General features: G+C 37.3%; 1 protein-coding gene and 1 non-coding gene across 3 annotated transcripts; one reads left to right on the top strand and one right to left on the bottom strand.

Moving 5' to 3' along the window:
• Positions 1–4994: 4994 nt before the first annotated feature.
• LOC116457717 (aldo-keto reductase family 1 member C3) lies at positions 4995–18282 on the bottom strand. Of its 2 annotated transcripts, XM_032137453.2 has the most exons (9): positions 18154–18282; positions 15956–16123; positions 14990–15106; positions 13673–13750; positions 13103–13225; positions 10377–10486; positions 9935–10100; positions 7004–7086; positions 4995–5220 (listed from the first exon to the last, which is right to left on the bottom strand). In XM_032137453.2, exons 1-9 carry the CDS (start codon positions 18235–18237, stop codon positions 5178–5180), a joined length of 972 nt encoding a protein of 323 aa, XP_031993344.1. In that variant the 5' UTR covers positions 18238–18282; the 3' UTR covers positions 4995–5177. The 2 variants fall into 2 exon arrangements, with proteins under 2 accessions (XP_031993344.1, XP_031993975.1); XM_032138084.2 differs by lacking the exon at positions 14990–15106 and having other exon boundaries at positions 5001–5220.
• An 837-nt stretch (positions 18283–19119) lies between these two features.
• Positions 19120–19255, top strand: LOC116477644 (U8 small nucleolar RNA). The gene has a single exon (XR_004250578.1). It is a non-coding gene; the product is annotated as a U8 small nucleolar RNA (small nucleolar RNA).
• Positions 19256–21740: the final 2485 nt, after the last annotated feature.

Genomic DNA, 21740 nt, shown 5'->3' with positions numbered 1-21740 from the left:
AGTCTTGTTATCTGAGGGCAGCTGAAGTCCGTTACCTCATTGTTTGCTCCTGAATCCTCATTTTGGCTCAGGAAACTAACATTTAAAAGTGGTTAAGTGGTGAATTAAATGTGGCTATTTTGTAGACTCGTGTTTAGGAAGCACCTTTTAACCCTTTTTCTGTTTAAAAAAAAACAAAGCTCACTGCCAGTGCTCATTTAATTTTACATAAACACACTTTTTGAGGCTGAAGCAAATCTGACTTATTTTCAATGTAAAAATAGAAAAACTGTTCTTGGAGTTATTTCTAAAGAGAACTAACATCAGAATTGTATGAATCATCAGAATTATCTATTTTGGGGAGATTGGATTCATCAAATGAATCTTTGGCCATCAAGTGTTGGAAAATGATGTTAACATCACGCATAGGAATGCTACGTGTTCCAGGATTTAACATTTCCAGTGATCAAGAATTACTATATTTTGTAAGTCATTCACAGATGGTTCTGCATGATATGCAGGGGCCACCCAAAAGTGGATAGCTGCAGCACTACAGCCCCTTTGTAGGACATCCCTGAAGGACAGCAGTGAAGGGAAATCTTCCCAGTGGGCAGAACTTCAAGCAGTGCACCTGGTTGTGCACTTTGCATGGAAGGAGAAATGACCAGATATGTGAATATATAGTGATTCATGGCCCGTAGCTAATATTTTGGCTGGATGGTCAGGGACTTGGAAGAAGCATGATTAGAAAGTTGGTGACAGTGCTTTGCAGGGATGGGGCAAAGTTCTCCAGAAGACTGTGTACGCCCTGAATCAGCATTCAATGTATTAGTACTGTTTCTCTCATAGCCAGGATTCATGGTCCAGAAATCAAGGGGTGGAAGTGGCACCACTCAGCATAACTCCTAGTGATCCACTAACAAAATTTTTGCTTCCTGTTCCCATGACATCACTTTCTGCTGGCCTAGAGATCTTAGTTCTAGAGGGAAGAACGCTGCCACCAGGAGACACAATGACAATTCCAGTAAACTGAAAGTTAAGATAGTCATCTGGACACTTTGGGTTCCTCCTACCTTTAAGTCAACAGGGAAAGAAGGGAGTTACAGTGTTGGATGGGGTGACTGACGCGGGCTGCCAAGATGAAATCAGTCTACTACTTCACAACAGAGGTAAGGAAGAGTATGCATTAGGGCGTCGCTTAGTACTACCATGCTGTGTGATTAAGGTCAATGGGAAACTACAACAGCCCAATCCAGCAGGACTATAAGTGACCCAGACCCTTCAAACATGAAGGTTTGGGTCACTCCACCAGGAAAGAAACATGACCTGCTGAGGTGCTTGTATATCAGGTATACAAAGGTATACATAATGGATAGTAGAAGAAGGTAGTCATCAATACTGGCTATGACCATGTGACCAGCTGCAGAAAAGAGGACTGTAATTGTCATGAGTATTTCCCTCCTTTTGTTAAAACCATATTTGTGCATATATATACTTGTACTAAAAAAAAAATCATTTCCTTATCATGTGACATAAGATTTATTGACTTCACATCAGCATTTAAGTATTGTTTACTTTATGTAATAGTATTTGGGGTGGGGATTGGTGCGTTTCCGGTTGTAGGAAGGATAGTTGTATTATGTTAGGCATAATTATGACCTTATTATTGTATTTATCTGAATACTATGTATGATCTCAGGAGATGTGTATGGGTTCAAGTTAACAAAGGGTAGACTTGGGATGGTTAATTCTGAGTGCCAACTTCATTGGATTGAAGAATACAGTGTTGATCCTGGGTGTGTTTCTGAGGGTGCGGCCAAAAGAGATTAACATTTGAGTCTGTGGGCTAGAAAAGGCAGACCCACCCTTAATCTGGGTGGGCAGAATCTAATCAGCTGTCAGCATGGCTAGAATATAAGCAGGCAGAAAAACATGAAAGGAGAGACTGGCCTAGCCTCACAGTCTATATCTTTCTCCTGTGCTAGATGCTTCCTTCCCTTGAACATCGTACTCCAAATTCTTCAGTTTTGGAACTCGGGCTGGCTCTCTTTGCTCCTCAGCCTGCAGATGGCCTGTTGTGGGACCTTGTGATCACGTGAGTTCATACTTAGTAAACTCCCTTTTATATATAATATATACATTCCACTAGTGCTGTCCCTCTGGAGAACCCTAATAGACTATTCTAGATGCCACTAGGAACATTCATGACTCATGAAAGGAGGGCAAAATACACACTTGAACAGGAGTTTGGAAGATGTTGATTCTAGCCCTCATAGATGGATGACTTTGGGGAATTCAGGACTTCAGTGGGGAAAATAATTGCAGATGTGGTGAAAATAGCAAGAGAACTAGAATTAGAATTGAAGATTATTACTGAGTGGTTGCAGTCTCATATAATTTTCACAAATGAGAAGTTGCTTTTTATGGATGAACAAAGAAAGTGGTTTGGTGAAATGGATTTCACTTCTGATGACGATGCTATCAAGAATGTTGAAATGAAAACAAACGATTTAGAATATGACATAAAGGTCACTGATAAGATCATGACAAGGTTTGAATTATCTAGACACTATGATGTCCGAACAGTGACAAAGTTACCTAACAAAGCCCTTCTCAAGAAGATAGCCCAGGCATTACATGACACATGACTGTCATTAGTGACAGGAAAAAAGTTACTTTTGCCATTTTTAATTTTTTTCTCTCCATGTCTATAGCTTTCATCCTTCATATCCATCATTACTACTATTTTGTGAGATTGTGTAATTTTTTAAATGACATGTGGATTCCCTTCTCATTTCCTCTTGAGTATATTCTACAGTTATCATCTTTGTAGTTGCTGTCTGGATGACATACAACTTCATAGAGTTATAACAATTTACATTGAATCAACATCAATTTAACTTCCATTTCATATAAAAACTCATTTTCCCAGGTTTTTTTTCCCACTTCATATTATTTTTGTCACTCTTTAGGACATTATATATTGTGTACATATTAACATACAATCATACTTATTTCTGTTTTAAATTCTGAAGAAAAATAGAATACAAGCCAAAATTTCAAAAATACATATTTTCATATTTTGCCATATATTTATTTACATAGACTAGAAGTGTTTGTTTATAGCTCTATATGGCTTTGAGTTACTGTCTACTTCCTTTTATTCAACTGAAGCATTCCCTCCAGCATTTCTTGTAGAGAAAACAGGATTGGTAGTTTCTGTAGAATTTTGTTACATTCCAAGGGTTCCTGAAGCCCGGCATTGAACTTTATGAAATTCTGAGAAACTTTCTTTTAAAAATAAGAAGTGGAAATGGAGGGTGAAGAATTGCAATAAGCCTCTAGCAAATTTAATATTTATAAATAACCACCCTAATAATTATTTCACATTTTAAAGAAAGAAATGTTATGCATGCTAAAGAAATTAAAAATTTTCCTTTGGCCTTATACACTTGACTACTAAGTTGAAAAAATCAATCTTTCTTTAATAACTATGTAAATCAACTTTATTAGATGTGAAATAATCATTAGAGTAAAAAAGTTGATTTGAAACAGGATGACAGTGGGTTACATCAATTTTATTTGAGGCACGCCAAGGGTGAATGTTAGACACTAATGTAGGGATGTAGAGTAGATAATTTAATGTTCCATTCAGGAGTCTGGGGGAAAAAGCAGAGCTAGAGACACTGTTTGGGGATTTCTCGGTGTATAAGTAGTATGTAAAGCCAGAAAATATGTAAGATTATCAGTGGAATGACAATAGACAGAAAATCACCCAAAAATTGGCATAGGGAACTCCAAAGCATATGGCCTTTTCCAATTTTCAGGAACAAATAATTTAAGAAAAGATTGTGGTTACTGTGAAACTTGAGGGGATGCTTATCAGCTGAGAGACATGGCTTGAGAAAGCCTCTTTGATGGGGTTAAGGTGGCCAACAGCATAAGAACAGTTGAGAATGAATGTGTTAGAAAGTGTGCCCAGGTCAAAAACCACTGTTCTTCTCAAAATGCCTTAACCAGTAGGCCATGACATTGTCCCAAGTTTTCAAAAAGAGTCATCTGAAATAAAAATTTGCATCCTCACGATTGGCTGATGAAATTTATACCCCTAAAAACTGCAAAATAATTATGTCTTTGTAAGAAGTGGTCCTAAAAGTTACCAAAGTTTAAAAGCATCATGTTATTTTCCACGTTTTCTTTCAAAAGATGTTTGAGATTTTTGAAATTTGGATTAGATGTATTACCTACCATTTTAATATTAATTTGGCAGTAATGACTTGGGGACATTTTGTGTTTCATATTTGATAGTGTACCTTATTTTATGTATAAAACAAAAATTATAACAAATTTATATTTGTATATTATATACAAATATATGTATACATATATGCATATATAGTTCATTGTTTCTTTGATGTCCTGCCCCACCACAGCCCCCCAAAGGTCACTGGTGTTACAGGGCACACATAGAGGGGTCAAGGCTGGACTCTCAGCTCTGGGGTTTTTAAAAACATTGTTCAATGTTTTATTTACAACTATGATTATCAAAAAAAGTGCCAATATTTTCCAAGTAGAGATGTGCTTGACTCCCTTCTCCTAACCTCCCCTATAGCTTCTTTCAATTATTTCTCCTTGGTGGGTGCCTTGACCACCCCTCGCACAGGGATGCCTCCTCCCCCGGCTCCAGGAGCTCTGACCCTTGCGCTGCTGTAGGGAGCCTGTGGATTGCTGGTCATCCTGTCAATATCGCTCACCTTCCAGAGTTCATGCTGTGTGTGTTCTTCCTAAAAGAGCTAGAGAGGCACTAACTGATCCACACCTGTCACCTGCTCCTTCTCTAGAGGCTGAAAACTCTACTGCAGTCCCACTACAGTATGTCTATAAGTGATTATTATTCCCCCACTCCCACTCCTAACTTATAGGCAAATCAGTTTTGGGCCCTGTTGAGCCAGAACACACACACACACACATTTAACAGAAGAGAGTAGGTAAAGAATCTTTGAAAAAACATTCAATTATTTCAAAATGATAAAAATTTATTGTCTTTCTGGCCTATGGACTTAGCTCTAGTTGACTGAAGTCGCTCAGCAGGACGGATTTAAGTAGAGGTGATGTGTCCAGTCACCGGCATAGAGACGTCCTCTGCATCACCATCCACACACAGGGCTTCTGGTAGACATCAGGCAAAGCCCTCCATGTTAATATTCATCTGAATATGGATAATTAGGGTGGCTAGCAAGACTGAAAAGAGAATAATGTATAATATGAATGCAATGATTCCATTACTAGGGGAGTAGTAAAGTGATTTCAATGAAGCTGTCATTAGTGTGAATGTTAAGTTGTCTGACTAGTTGTAGAATCTGCCTTTCTTACCTTTATGGACATGGCTTCATAATATATGTAATTTCAAAATAATAAATCATTCAATCATATTCCCTTATCTGGAAGTTAACACATAAAACACACAAATATTCAAGCATATTCCTGTACATCTGTCAGCAAAGAGATACTCTGATTATACTTTCTTTTGTTACTTATTACCTGCTACCGCCTACTGTATGCAATATATTTTGTAAGATTCAGAAATGTAAATTGCTGTATATGATATAGTGTCTAATATCCAAGGAGCTCCAATGCGTTAAAAATTCTTATATAGAAATAACATGAAATATAAAGGAACAGATAAACGCCAGCTTATTACATTTTTAATTGATAAGAATTACTGATGCTTGCTACTCTTCCTTTTTTTTACATGGTTTCCTTTTTTATTATTTTCCTTGAAACTAAAAAAATATGAACAATGATACCTACCAATTTTTAAGCACTTATGAAGGGCCACCGTGCTTATGCTTTTTCACACACTATCTCACCCTATCACTTGTTAAAATCTCCACTGCCAGCAGTTACATAACTTCCTGCTTTTTTTTCTTTTTTCGAGATGGAGCCTCACTCTGTCACTCAGGCTGGAGTGCAGTGGTGTGATCTCAGCTCACTGCTGCATCCTCTGCCTCCTGGGTTCAAGTGATTCTCCTGCTTCAGCCTTCCAAGTAGCTGGGATTACAGGTAAGTGTCACCATGCCTGGCTAATTTTTATATTTTTAGTAGAGACAGGGTTTCACCATGTTGGCCAGGCTGGTCTCGAACTCCTGACCTCAGTCGATCTGCCCACCTCGGCCTCCCAAAGTGCTGGGATTATAGGCGTAAGCCACTGCGCCTGGCCATAACTTCCTGCTTTTCCCTCATTACATGAATGACCGTCTATGAATCCTAGAACCTTAGACCATGAAGGAATAGTAAAGATCTTCTATCAGCTACAAATTATATACAGCAATGGAGCTTCTGCCTCCACACTCACACTCTTTCTTTGATTTTAATTGTTTTCTAATTCTCTGCCTTGAGATCTCCATATTGCAGGAAATCAAGGACAAGCGCTCCTATTCACTCCACTAAGGAAGCCTTTCTGGAGGCAAAAGCAGAGTTTGGGGCGTGAACAAACACGCAAGGAGGAGGAGGAAAAACATTTGAAATAATAAAAGATGCTGAATTGACAGGATCTAGCAAGCAATTCCATATGAAGGAGGTGGGAATTGGCACCTGGACCACAAAGTTGATGGAAATGTTTTTGATTTGATAAGCAGCTGAGCAGGCTTGGGACAATGTGATATAAGCACAGATTTGGAAACATCTAATGAGGTCACATGGGCAGTATCCACAGCATGTCGAGTGGTAGAAACACCAGGCCTACATGGAAGGTGCAGACTTGGCAATGATGTTGGCTGCTCTGAAAAGTTCCATGGAGTCAGGAGAGCAGAGGCACAGGTTGACCCATGCTGATCCCTGCCCACTCACCCTGCCAGAGAACAGAGCTCTGGAGTGAATCCAGCAGGAGAGTTCTGGAAACTTCCTGTCTCACCTCTGACTCACATTGGCCTCTGTCCCTCTGGTATGGAGGTCACTCTCAACACCCATCTTACATTCCTTCTCCAAAAATAAATTGGGTCACCTATTTACAAAGGAAACTTACCTATCAGTGTTAAAATAGTGGAGATTTCTGTTTAGGCCATCTATGGCTTTCATGTCCTCTGCAGTCAACTGGAATTCAAAAACCTATCACAGAAATAAAAAACTTTTATTATTTTTAGATTGCATAATTGCCAATTGTGAACCCCCAAGTATATTAGTAGGGTGCAGAGACAATACTTAAGATATTGGTAAATTTTGAACAGTTATAGAAGTCATCTCTAAACACTCAGGTGGTCAGTGACTATCACATGAAAAATAAGCAGAAATCCATTCCTAGATATTATGTATTGAAACTGCACAACTCTGCAGACAAAGAGAAAATTTCAACAGAAAATGGAGAAGAAACAGAGCTGCCATTGTGCCCACAGGATAGGGTCATGTACCTAGAAGACCCACAAGAATCTAGAGGCAAATTTTTCAATAACAGAAGATTATATAGTAAGTTTGATAGATATTGTTGAATTTCTATATCTCTTTAGTAAACAGGTATAATGCAAACAACATTTGTTTTCAACATAATTCAAGGCAAGAATTGTCTAAATACTAACAATTTCATGTTTAAAGGAAACAGATACAGGCTTGAAGTGTATCTCACTAAATTTGAGAGACTTTAAATATCAAGATGATGCCACTAATTGCTAATACATGGAATTGAATACATCTATAAATTGAATAAATCACTCTGTAATAGTGATACAGAGAATGAGAGAGAATAAAAAACATTAACAAGTTAACAATTAATGGGTCTAGGTAAAAGGTGTTCATTACATTTTTCTTTTAACATTTCTACACATTAGAAAATCCACAAAACAAAAAGGAAAACATTATCAAGAGATTCTAATAATTTTCAGCATTCTATGGATAAATATTTAAAAATACATATGGTTTAATGGAGAATGTTATAAAATTAATGAAATATATATTAAAAGGCCATTTAAATAATTGGAAATTCATCATGGGTTGAAAGTCTCAATATTGTCAAAAAGTTCTCTTCACAGTGAACTGCAGTTTCATTACAATATCAACCAAAGACTAAAATATGTACTCTTTCATGGATGTTGATGTTTCAAAATTTCATATAACAGAATAGTCAGTCAAGAATAATCAAAATAAAGAGTTAGAATAAAAGGTGTACCATTCTGGTAGCAAGACCTTTCATTATTTAGACAGCACATAAAAGTAAATAAATCAATTGAAGACGAAAGAGAGGCAAGAATATTATTTGTGAATGTTTCATTTATGGTAGAGGTAAAAAATCAAGATATGTGAGCAAATGTGAACGCTTTTCAATAATTGTTGCTGGGACATTTTGATATCAATTTAGAAATTCCATGTGCATATTTGGATTTTTTTTTACTTAGTATTAAAAAAGAAATTCATTTGAATTTACAACTAATTTGTAAGTAAAGATAATTACCAGTTTTTCAAGATAACATATTAAAAGATTGTCATGTTCCCATGACATGCCACTCATCAACCACAGGAAAGAGGCATGAATAATTTAACTACATGAAAAGTAGCAACTTTTGTTCATAAAAACATAACTACAGAGAAAATCACAGCACAGATGCAATTTGGGAGGTGGTACTTCAGTAATACATCTAAATCTCTAAACAATTAATACCCAGAATATATATGTACATATGTGTAATCTATCATATATATATCTTATTAAACTACATGTATCAATCTATCATATATATTAACCCAACATATATTAATCAGTCATATATATGAGATAGATTAATAAGAAACACTCCCTCCAACACTCACATGTCCCTGTATCCACTTGCTTGGTTATATGAATTTCTAGCTCCTTCCAATAAGTGGTGGTGTCTATTTACCCATCCCTTGAGTCTGGCCTGTCCTGTAACTTGCATTAGTGGGTAATATTTGCCTTGCCACAAGCAATGGCGTGGCAGCCCTGAGCCTAGACATGAAAGGGCTTTGCATGTGTCCACTCACTGCCTTGGGGTCATGCCATGTGCTGAGGTGAAGTCTGGGCTGGACGGCTGGAGGATGAACTACATGGAGGAGAAAATGGCACCCAGACAAATGTCCCATTGACATCTTGAAGCAGAGCTATCTCGACATAAGAGAGCCCAGCCAAGAACAGAACTTGACTAAGTTCAGGCTGAGGCCATGTTAATTTTCTAACCAGAGAATCCTGAGTAAATCAGTGGTTTTCATCTTAAACCCCTATGTTGAGGGTGATTTTGTTTAACAACTATTTAATAGTATAATTATGGTCTCCTATACTTAAAAAAAAGACAAGCAACTAAGAGTCAAAGACTTAGGCAGTACACAAACAGAAAACTCTAAGTGAATAAATATGTGAAATTTTAACTGAGTGTACAAAGAAATAGACTAAAGAACACCTAATGCTACTCCTCATTTCTGAGGATGAAGAGGAGGCCAGGAGCAGTGGCTCACAACTGTAATACCACTTTGGGAGGCCACGGCAGGTGGGTTGCCTGAGGTCAGGAGTTTGGAACTAGCCTGGCCAACATGGCAAAACACACTCTACTAAAAATCACAAAAATTAGCCGGGCGTGGTGGTAGGCGCCTGTAATCCCAGCTACTCAGGAGGCTGAGGCAGGAGAATCATCCCACCTGGGAGACAGAGTGAGACTCTGTCTCAAAAAAACACAAAGAACATGAAAAAATGATGTTCCTGGTGCAGGGATGCAGAGTAGATTGTCAACTTAATGCTGAAACAGAAAAATCTCCATTTTTGGTCCCATCCTAATTCTCTCCACCTGTGCTGCCTCTCCCGTGGTAGAGCAGAAGAAACCCTCAGGATGCAAGCAAAGCGTTCATATGGGAAATACAGGGAAATGGAGCTGGCCTAAGGCTGTCCTGAGAGCCTTACAAGAAGCACACGTGTGAAGGACACTGCAGGCGCCCTGAGGCCCACAGCCTCACTCCTCACCTGGACATTCTCTCTGATCCGCTGCTCATTGTAGCTCTTGGCCAGGACCACAACCCCACGCTGCAGCTGGTAGCGCAGGGCAATCAGGGCTGGGGTCCGCTTGTGCTTTTTTGCCAAGGCACAAAGGACGGGGTCCTCCAAGAGAACCGGGGAGTTCGGGTCCACCCTGGAAGGAAAGGTAGAAATGCTGAAGCCCGGAGGCTGGGGATACAGTTTGTTAGGCGGCTCCCTAAACAGACTAAGGCACCCACTCTGCACCAGAGCTTCTCAAGCGAGGCCCCCAAGCATCACCATCAGCATCGTCCGAGATCACATCAGAAATGCAATTCTCTTTCCTCTCCATGAGCCACTTGAGACTTAACTACAGGAAACTGAGGATGCTCTGACTAAAAAATTTTCTGCAGAATGGAGGTTTATGTAAAGGTCTCATTGTTTTTATTACCATCGTTTGTCTCGTTGAGATCCCAGAGCACTATAGGCAACTAGAACAATATCTTTTGACTTGCAGAAATCTAGCAATTTACTCCGGTTGAAATACGGATGACATTCTACCTGCAGTTGACCAAAAGACAGAAGCATCAACTTATATGAAATAATTATGTTAATATAAAAAAGATGAAAGTAAAGAAGCTGAATAATAATCAGTATAGCATTATATTTGAGCTGAGGATATTATTGTCAAGTAATAATCTTTTTCATAGAAATAAATTTTATATCTCTATCTTCTAAAAGTACAAATGGAAATGCCATTTCTGAACAGAAGCTCATCTATGAATCAGATCCTGGCTTCCAAAGACCTTTGATAACTAGAAGGAGATGTAACAAATTCCATATCTGGGATACAGTAAGATTCTTAGAGCCTTTTGTATCAGATTGTGCCAGAAAGCAAGAATTTGGTCAAGGACTCGTGAGGGCAAGTCTGAAAGACAAAAGCACTACTTTCAAAGAAGTGTCACTGGTGATGTTTGGATAGATTTCAGCATCAAGAAAAAAATCTACCCATTGGGTAAGAATGAGCACTAACAAAAATTAATAAAATTAATTAAAAATCTTAAGGAAAAATGTCCAAGTCCGTAGTAATGAGTGAGATAATCAGAGGGCAAGCAAGAACAAAATAATTTGCCTCCACCATTGGTGGTTATTATAGTAATCTCTTTCTCAGGAAATTGATATTTAGAGGAAAGTGTTAAATTTTACTTTGTCTTTCAGGAATATTTGTTCTTCATTTTGATTTGGTGAAGGATTTTTTTTCATGATTATCTAAAAACTCCAAAAAATAATAAATACAATAATAACCATAAAATACAAAAGTATCAGTGATGTATACACAATCATATGTGAAAATTTGTCATGGAATGTGACTTCTTCTGTTGAGAATTATCACCCAGTGGATTATTAGTAATTGCTGAATGGAAAACATATGATTATAAAAAACAGATCAGCTCACAACTTGTTTCCATTCTGTTTTAAAAGGGAGTGCTATAAATGACATTTCCATTAAACAATGGGAAATTCAAATATAGATTGGATGTTAAACGACATGAGGGCATTGCAGTTAATTTTCTTAGATACAATAATCAATAATTATACTGTAACTGGAAGAATATCTTCATTTCTGTGACATACTTTATTTAGGTCTGTAGAGGTGAATTGTCATCTTTCCAATTTATTTTGAAGAGGTTTTGAAAATATTATATGTATTTATGCAGATATACCCACATAAATATTTGTCATAAATATTTGGCAGTGTGGCAAAGTGTTAACAATTTTGAATATAAATGGTAATGTTGAATCATGTATTATTTTTATCAAATTTTCTGAAAGTTTGAAAATCATCATAATAAAAATTGAAGGAATATTAAAACTGCATTAATTTTCTTAATGTTTCTATTTGAATATGATGGAACTGTATCATTATGCCAAATTCACAGATTTTATACACTTCATATTTCAATTGTAGATCTTTACTCATTGGCTCTAAGTTGTATAAAAGTAAGAATAAAAAAGTGTAAATTAGTAAAAAGGTAGAGTGACTTTAATTTTGAATTTTTTTGTGACATTTAGGGGAAGTCAATTTGATCAAGGAGGCCTGGAATCATTAACAATAACTCAGGGGAAAAAAAAGGACTTATCCCTAAGCTATGAAAAAACCATGCATAGAATAGATGTGTTTAAACAACTGATTGGATGACAGACCCCAAAGAGAAGTAGCAGACTAAGACATGGGCAGTGATAGGTCAGGTCTATGTTCTGCTAAAGTTCCTCAGTGTTGATTTCATCCACTGTGAACAGTTATCTCCATAAACAGGTAATTTTTCTTTTTTTTTTTTTTTTTTTTGAGATGGAGTTTCACTCTTGTTGCCCAGGCTGGAGTGCAATGGCGCAACCTCGGGTCATCACAATCTCTGCCTCCTGGGTTCAAGCGATTCTCCTGCCTCAGCCTCCCAAGCAGCTGGGATTACAGGTGTGTGCCACCACACCCAGCTAATTTTTTGTATTTTTAGTGGAGATGGGGTTTCTCCATGTTGGTCAGGCTGGTCTCGAACTCCCAACCTCAGGTGATCCACCTGCCTCGGCCTCCCAAAGTGCTGGGATTACAGGCATAAGGCACTGCACCTGGCCTAATTTTTCTCTTTCTGACATGGATGACTTTCATAGTCTGCAGCTAATTTTTAGTATATCTATGTCCCTGGTCAAGAATTGTTGAAATATCAAGAGGCATTCAGACATCCAAATTCCATGTAAACCCCTAGTACCTCTATTCTCTTATTCTAACTCTGTTTATGTACAGCTCATTTCATCTTTTCATAGCTTCATATCTATACACCATTCCCTCCAAATCACCTTCACTCATGCATTCTCTGGTCATCTTTCATAGCTTAGAGGTAAGTCCACCTTTCCTTGAGTTCTAATTGATGATTCTAGGCCGCCCTGATCAAATGGACCTCCCCTAAATATTACACACGATTCAACATTAAACTCATCCCAATTTTTCCCTAATACTTTTCCAAGCAGGGTACAAATAAATCTTCATGCCTTTCTCGACATAAGCTTTGCTCTCTAGAATCTTCTGCTTCACAAAGATAAGTGGGACAAAACACATATTTGGCAATAGGCCAGGAAGAGGGGCATGAAGAACCGAAAGGAGAGGAGGCCAAGGGAGCTCACCTGGTTGCAGACGGGCTTGTACTTGAGTCCTGGCTTGTTGAGGATCATCTCCAGCTGCCTGCGGTTGAAGTTGGACACCCCGATGGACTTGGCCAATCCTGCATCCTTACACTTCTCCATGGCCTGGGGAGAAAGGGGTTGTGAGGAATTATTTGTGCAGTTGGCTGCAAATCATGATAAATGCAAGACAGAACTGTGAGAGCAACAACTTTCAAAATATGACAATGAACATAGCTAGCAGTGATTGTCAAGAAGAGAAAAATTCAAACAGCAAATAGGGGAAGAAGATAGAAATTCTTACTCTTGCTGCCTCTATCTCTTCCTTAGGAAACTGGATAGATTAATGCACAGGCAAGGAAAGGGATTCCTGTCCTCCTTGCCCCCAAGTCTTGTGCCCCACTCTCTAAACATTCCTCTCGTGTTTTTCCCTTCATCTCACCAAAACTACTCTTGTAAAGTTTCTGAATTTCTAGATCTAATGGTGCATTTTCCATTCTTTCCTATTGAACCTGGGAAGCAGATTTTCTCTTTTTGTCATCCTTCTCTGTGTCGTCTCCGCCAAGCACTCACCTCCCAGGTGGTACAGAGATCCACTATGTCAAATATTACTTTTCCATTTTCATCTCTTGGTGAAAGTTCCTCACCTGGCTGAAATAGAAGCAGTCATTTTAATGATGTCACAAATTAATTTCTCCACCCATAGCTGTGATCCCAGATACCTTTAAGGACACTAATCCTCCATGAGACAGGTGGTACAATGCTCCAGAAAGTGATGTGTGCTAAGTGTTTTACATATGAAGACGTAAGGAATGTATTCAGGAGACAGGCTTCCTCTTATCTCTTACAAATATTATATGTATGGAAAAGGACCATTTTTAGGCCTTAATCAAGTTTCATAGTTGACTTATGTCACTTTATTCTGCCTTTATAATTTCCTCTATTGAAGTACCTCTCTTTGATTTGGAAATACCTTGATATCCAAAAATAATGGATTGTACTCTTGTACACAGTGGGATTATCAGACCACCTGAAGAATTGATAGTCTATGGGCAGGACTGTGAATCACACAGGGTCAGCAGAAGTTGGGAGACCCAGAGGAGCTGTCTTATGGTGATGACCATGAGCCTTGAACTGCTCCAAAGCCATAATCGCCACCAATGAAAAAGTTTGAGTCAACAATAATAAAAAAAAGTGTTGGAGTTTAGAGATAAGAATAGACAAATGATACATTTTTGTAGACTATTTCATATCCTTAAATGTAGCCATGTCTTTGACTTCCCATGTTATATAACTCAGTAAACTCTTTTGCATTAACTAGCCTGAGTAGTTTCCTGTAACTTTAAATCACACCGTAATTCCTGGCTAAATACAGCTTCAAACTCTATTGTGAAAGAGGAGGCAGCAGAATAATAAAGCTTTGCAAGTCCACATTAAGGGTTTCTGATTTAAGAACCATGCATAGTGGCTTCCACCAAATCTGCTTCAGCTTGAAATGGGGAGAGATGGTGGAAACTCATTGTGCATCACATGTGCAGCAATTTTATTGGGCACCACAACTGCGTGAAACTCTGTGTCTGGGAACATCCCAAGAGATGGACTCAAAAGCCACAACTAAGACAGTGCCTTGAAAGAGACTATTGTAGTTTCCTCAAGTTTTTGAGGAAGAGGCTTTGAGGTTGCTGTACTCTCTTCTCTTGTAGGTGTGCATTAGAGAAGTAGGATTCAAAATTTACTCGAAAGAAAGGAAATTAGGTGTTACACTTACAGTTCTTCTTCTGTGTGATAATCCCTACATCCTCCTAAGAAAAAGCTCTGTTCAACTATCCATATAAACAATGTTTATAATGACAGCAGAAGCACAATTTTATGCTCATACAAACTGTATACCTTTAGAGACATTGGAGAATGAATCAGATAGAGGTCAACATAGTCCAATTGAGCTTTTTTCAGCGAGTTTTCCAAGGCTGGTCGGACCAACTCTGGTCGATGAAAAGTGGACCAAAGCTGCAGAGGTTAAAGAATGGAGGTGATTTTGAATGAATGCTTGAGCAAATCTTATTAGTTTGTGCCATCTAATATTTAGATATTTTCCTACTGCTTCAAAATTTATGACCACTGGCAAACATATTCTCTTCCTTCTCATGATTCCTTTGGCTCTGACCTATCCTTATGAACTTTATTATATGTTGGATGTGTAGTTTGTACATCTACTGAATGATAGGAGTAAATTCTTAAAATGTAAAAATTTGTATTAAGTAATAACTATGATGTTACCTGAATTATCTTCAGTAGAGTTTACAACTCATTTTAACAGTCTAATTCTTCTATCCGTTCAACCCAATGCTTAAGAATAGCTATTTATGTTGCTTAGAAACTAAAGCAACATAAAAGGGGGGTAAAACAAGTTTTGAACATGCTCACTATGCTGGACACAATTTAGGACAATTTAAGTATCTATTATTTAATACTCCCAGAGCTTTCTTATATTGTTTTCTATCTCACTGATAAAGATAGCAATTGAGAGAATAATAAGAAATCTTAGAAAATCACCCAGGAGATAAGAAAAACCATAACATGATTATTGTTCTCTGTGATTCTGTAGCACATGTCAAATCACACTGATCTCAGCTGAAGCTCAAAAAAGGGATGTTCAGATCATAAATTAGAACACAGCCAAAATGAAAAGTGATCATCATTCCTTGATTTCGATTTCAGTTTTAATGTGAATATGTGTGAATAAATTTGAACCCAGAAGCAAAATTCACTCACAACTACTGATCCAGTCATAGAATTGTCATCTTCACACAATCACCTTAAGTATATGTGCACACAAGCTCATCATAGGGATAGTACCTTTGAAGTGTAGAATATGTCTTCTCTCTTCACACTGCCATCTGCAATCTTGCTTCGGATGGCCAGTCCAACCTGCTCCTCATTATTGTATAAATGAGCAGAATCTATATGGCGGAACCCAGCTTCTATTGCTAATTTTGTGACCTCCAAAGCTTTACTTCTCGGAACCTGGAGGAGCAACCAAAGGTAGTATCTGGTGATCAGTGTGGCTGAGAGGTAGTTCAGGCACAAGCATTGACTTTTACAAGAATCAGCTTTTGCTCCTGTCTGTATGTGGGGTGAAAAATCCCATCTCAGTTTGCCTGGGTCTTTCCTGGTTGGTAATAAAGGTTGAGCATCCCAGAAACACCTTCAGTCCCAGGCAATCTCTGGTTGATCACTGTTATGGAGGTACCAAACAACACCCTCAGATTCAGCGATTTGCTGTAAAAGTTAACAGGACTGAAATAGTCCTAATTATTTTTAATACAGTGATATTATACATGGTAAAAATCACATGGCATATAGAAGGGAAACGGTGCAAGCTCATATGAGTTCTCTCCCAGTGATATCACACAGAATGCTCACCCAGACTTCCTCCAACATCATATTTGGGAAATGCTGTCTACAAGAGATGTTCTTTGGTGTCTCAGTTCTTGAGATTTTGACTGGGTGCTAGTTATATCGACCCAACTAGGGTTCACGTGGGAAATAATGCATCTGTGAATAGTAGTCTATTATGTTAAGTCTTTTCTGCACAGCCATTCTGGCTACACAACAGAACTGAACACTAGGAGTAAAGACATACACTCTGAGGATATCGATTTATACATTAAAAATTCACGAAATCTGTAAGGATTTAGTAAGGTACATTTCTGCCATAAAAAAATAAGGCTATCTCTTTCAGGGAAGAGAATTCCAGTGAAATTTAAAATTACTGATTTATTGACCAAATTTGGATAAAGATTTGAAAGGTATTTTTTAATGACAAAAATATAAATAAACTGTTTTTCATTTTTATATGTATTTAAGAAGCTTTCTTTTTTCATTGAAATTACAAGGAACTAGATACCAGTCTCACCGCCATCTCCTGAGAATAGTTTTTTTTTTTTAATTTTTTTTTTTTGAGAGCAGTCTTTAGTGTGCCAACACTCAAAGGTTTACCAAGGCTGGCGCTTCAGTGGTGTCGTTATTTTCACTTCCTTCCCATGCCAATTTATATTAAAAATTAAACCACTTTTGTCAGTGGTCTAGAAAATGTATCCTTGTAGATCATCACAACTTATCGATAAAGTGAGACTCAAATTTCAATAATTAGTCCCTATTCACACAGTTAGTAGTCTGAGGACAGTCGTGGAATACAAGTTTTCTTCCAGTGTAGAAGTAGTTCTATCTAGAAAATGAGGTCTCCATTTTGTTCATTTTTGTGTCAGAAGACCGCTCCTACCACTTTGATACAAATATGATGCATACAAAAAAGGACTAAGAATTTAGACTTTCCTTTGTTAGGTTCTAGATTTTACTTAAAATGAGATTGTATTTTTTTCTTTCAGGAAGTTCTTTTTAAAAGTGAAAGTAGTACAGTGGAAAGAACTTTCAGGAAGTTCTTTATAAAAGTGAAAGTAGTACAGTGGAAACTCTAGTCCAGGTCCAGTAATACTGGGTGGCGCTCACTGCCGCCCATCAGAACAGTGATACTCTGCCAACAGTTTTGTGCACCATATCCAGTAATTTTTGCTATAAGTATTTCTCTGGATCGTATGTTCTTGGAAAGATTTCTTCAGTTGTAGAAACAGAGAAGTACTCCTATTGCAATTAATCTCCACCAGAGGGAGCGGACTGACAGTTCTTCAATGCTGAGTTTTACATATTCTGCCAAGTTTTACATATTCTACCAAGCTGGGAACTAGACACGAACAGAAGAAAGAAACAGTGCACAAACTAAAAATAAGCAGTACGTGACCATAGGAACGGACCTCAATGCAGAACAAGGATTGACTACTTTTTTTCTTCTAGCCTAGGAAACCTAGACCAGTGAGTCTTCCAGAGTAAGGTAGGAACACGAACCTTACAACCCAAGATGGGTTTCACTTCTACTAGGTTTATTCTTTTGAAATCTCATGTATACATATGTAACAAATCTGCACGTTGTGCACATGTACCCTAAAACTTAAATAAAAAAAAGAAGAAATCTCAAAACTAAAAGAAATTATTCTTACCTCTGGAGGTGCATAGGTGCCAAATCCCAATACAGGCATGAAGTGGCCATCATTTAGCTTCACACACTGGTGTTTAGAATCCATTCCCTGTCACTTGTCTGACTGGCAAATGTTTGCTTCTTCTTCCCCTCAGAGATTATAAAAACAATGGGCAGGAAACGCCCCCCCGCAAATGGACTAATGGTTAACCAATGGCATGTAGGAGGAGGTACATAGGCAGTCTTACACGGTCTGTGGAGCAAATTGCATCCAGTTAATTTGTTTCTTATCAAAGAGAATTCCTAAATTATTATAATATATGGTTATAATAAACTCATTAATTTGTATCTGAAGTATTATTTTCTATTCGAAATCTCTCTATATTAAATTATTCAAAAAGATTTGTAGAACAAATAGCAACCGTATGTTAGACTATAAAAACCTCCAGCTACAAATATCTTTTTTTGTTTCTGCCATGATAATGCCCCTTCTTTATACTGCATCATTTGAAATAACCATCTTACATCTTTCTCTCACATACACATAATTTAAAGGAATGACTAACGAGAATTTTTCAAATAGTTGGCCCTCAATAAAAAATTAAAGTCAAAACTGTCAAAATATTTGCCTTTTTACATTTTCAATCAGAAAATTTATTTTGATTTTTCTTTCTTTGCATTGTAAGAGAAAGATTCATTTCTGATGAAGGTGCAGTCCTGAAGCTGTAATCCTGATGAGGGTGCAAATAAAAAAGAAATTCTGATGTTTTTATTGGAGTGTTAATTATTAACAGTTTTTGGAGTTTGGACATCATTTAATATATGCAAGCAGTGCCTTAATAGTATTTGTTCTTCAACCAGGCTTATTAGAGACTACCAAGAAGTAACTAGCCAAAAAACTGATAACCATTTTATATAATTTGTCATCTTGTTAAACATTATTTGTAAGGAAAAACTGGAAACTAATTACATATAAATGGATGAATAATTCTAATGTGGGATAGTTTTCACTTGTTCCTTCCTTTGGAGGGCAGATTAGAACATGATGAGTGTAGTTTGCACAATACATTATCAGCATCTTGGAGTTGTCAGAACTTGCAATGCCCTGATTGCTTCTATTTACTTTTCCTCAAACAATAACCAAAAAGTAAGTTGAGAAATAAGTTTATTATACGTTGATACAATATAATATAAAATCATTGAAAGCTTTTACAGAGTGATTTCAGCAACATGGTGGATCAAAAGGCCCCTACTTGTCTCATAGACACATCCAGAAGTGATCTGAAATTGACTAAAATAAACTTATTTATTTATGGGGGTGCTGAATAGAAATGTAGCATGATGCCAAGGGCAAGAGATTAGGGAAGAGACGTGCAATAGTTCATCTAACCCATTGAAGGGAAGCTGGAATAGTAAGCTATTCAAAAGCCAGTAGGTATTTGGGGAACTAATAATGGGCACACACACTCCAGGGAGATACATGTTCAGAAAAGAGCTGATAAGGCCTTAGGGTTTTATGTTGGGCTTATGCTAAAACTAAGAACATACCAAGCATATTAGTTGATAATCGTCATGACACAGAACAAATCTATATAGAGTGAGAAAAATGTCTATTTTTTGAAATGCTCAAATAACAAGGTATACAAAGAAGCAGGAAAACACAGTCCCTTATAACAAAGAAAACGAATTGACAGAAATTATTTTTGAAGAATCATGAGCACTGAAATTAGTAGAGAAAGGTTTTAAATCAACTATCTTAAATATGCTAAAATTTCCAATTAAAAATATGGAAATAGAACTACAGGAAATCGGGAAAAGCATATATGGAAAAATGAGTATACCAACAGTGATGCAGAAATTATACAAAAGAGGGCCGGGCGCGGTGGCTCACGCTTGTAATCCCAGCACTTCGGGAGGCCGAGGCGGGCGGATCACGAGGTCAGGAAATCGAGATCACGGTGAAACCCCGTCTCTACTAAAAATACACAAAAATTAGCCGGGCGTGGTGGCGGGCGCCTGTAGTCCCAGCTACTCGGAGAGGCTGAGGCAGGAGAATGGCGTGAACCCGGGAGGCGGAGCTTGCAGTGAGCCGAGATTGCGCCACTGCACTCCAGCCTGGGCGACAGAGCGAGACTCCGTCTCCCAAAAAAAAAAAAAAAAAAAAGAAATTATACAAAATAAACCAAACAAATTTTGGAGCTGAATGATACAACTGAATTGAAAATCTCACTACAAGATTTCAACAGCAATTTGAGCAGAATGAAGATATAGTCTACATGTTTAGGGATAAGATATTTTACATCCTTGATCTAAGGCAAAAAAAAAAAAAAGAGTAAAGAGATGTGAACAGACCCTAAAGGGCTTGTAGGACACCACCAAGCCAAGTAGTATACACAGCACTGGATTCTGAGAAGGAGAAACATGAGCCTATGGGGGTGGAGAGATTATGCGGTGAAAACAATTATCAAAAAGTTCTCAAACTGGCAACAGACATGAATCTAAATATGTGAGCAATTTAAAGAATTGGAGTTCAGATAAAGAGACCAAGGCCCACATACATTAAAATCAAACTCTAAAAGCCAACGACAGATAGACTATCTTAAAAGCAGGAGGAGAAACATATCTCTGTATTATGTACAGAACAATAAATTCTACTCAAGATGATCAACAGATTTTTGATTAGACAATTTGAAGGACATAATAGGTAATACATTTAATGTGGTAAAAATAAAACTGCCAACCAAGAAATCTATGTTTGGCAAAAATTATTTTTTTAATTAGAAAGTTAGTAAGACAGTGTGAGATAAAATCTGCAAGAGTCCATTGCCATTAGTTCTGCTTTGCAAGAAATGGTAAAGGGACTAATTCAGCTTAAAATAAAAGCATTATAGACAGTAACCTAAAACCATATAGAAGTATGAAGCCCTTTAGTAAAGGTATACATATGGCAAAATGTGAAAATATGTATTGTTGAAAGTTTGGTTTTATTCTACCCTTCAAGATTTAAAATACAAATGTGTACAAGTAAGCATAAATCTATGTTAACATGTACACAATGTATAAATTTGTAATTCATGAAATCAATAATGTGAAGTGGAAATGAAGCTGTGGAAGAAGTTTTGTATAGGATTGCAGTTAAATTGGCATTGCTTTCAAAGTAGATTGTTGTAACTATAGGGTGCTGTGTATCATCCCAAGAGTAACTACAAAGAAAATAACTACAGAACAAAAGAGCAATTGAGAAAGGAATACAAATATTATTAAAAATCATACACAACAACATTGTTAATTGAGGATATGAGGATATGAAGGACAAAAAGCTAAAGACATAAATTAAAAAATGACAAAGTAATTGCAGTCATATATTACCTAACATTAGAGATATGTTCTGAAAAATACATGTTTAGGCCTGTGGCCACATTGACATTAGCCCATTGAACCAGATTTTGGAATTCTAGTCTCCAGAACTTTGAGAAAATTAATTTGTGGAGTTTCAAGCCATAACATTTGTGGTAATTCATTACAGCAGGAAGAGAAAACTAATTTGAATGTAATTTCAGCAATTCTCTTTCTCTCTCTCTCTCCTGTATCACCAGTTTTTTTCTCTCT

Source organism: Hylobates moloch, unplaced genomic scaffold (assembly GCF_009828535.3).
Source record: "Hylobates moloch isolate HMO894 unplaced genomic scaffold, HMol_V3 SCAFFOLD_2, whole genome shotgun sequence".
NCBI classification, from domain to species: Eukaryota; Metazoa; Chordata; class Mammalia; order Primates; family Hylobatidae; genus Hylobates; species Hylobates moloch.
The sequence above is the reverse complement of the archived record's forward strand: the minus strand, read 5'-3'. Positions and strand labels throughout refer to the sequence as shown.

What these genes read in the sequence shown, in the direction of transcription:
- LOC116457717 (XM_032137453.2), bottom strand. Translation starts at nt 18,237, where the DNA reads ATGGATTCTAAACACCAGTGTGTGAAGCTAAATGATGGCCACTTCATG. An exon ending in ACAAGCCCGTCTGCAACCAG is followed by an intron (nt 10,487 to 13,102) that starts GTGAGCTCCCTT and finishes GGTCAACTGCAG; the next exon opens with GTAGAATGTCATCCGTATTT. An exon ending in GGATCAGAGAGAATGTCCAG is followed by an intron (nt 7,087 to 9,934) that starts GTGAGGAGTGAG and finishes TTTCTGTGATAG; the next exon opens with GTTTTTGAATTCCAGTTGAC.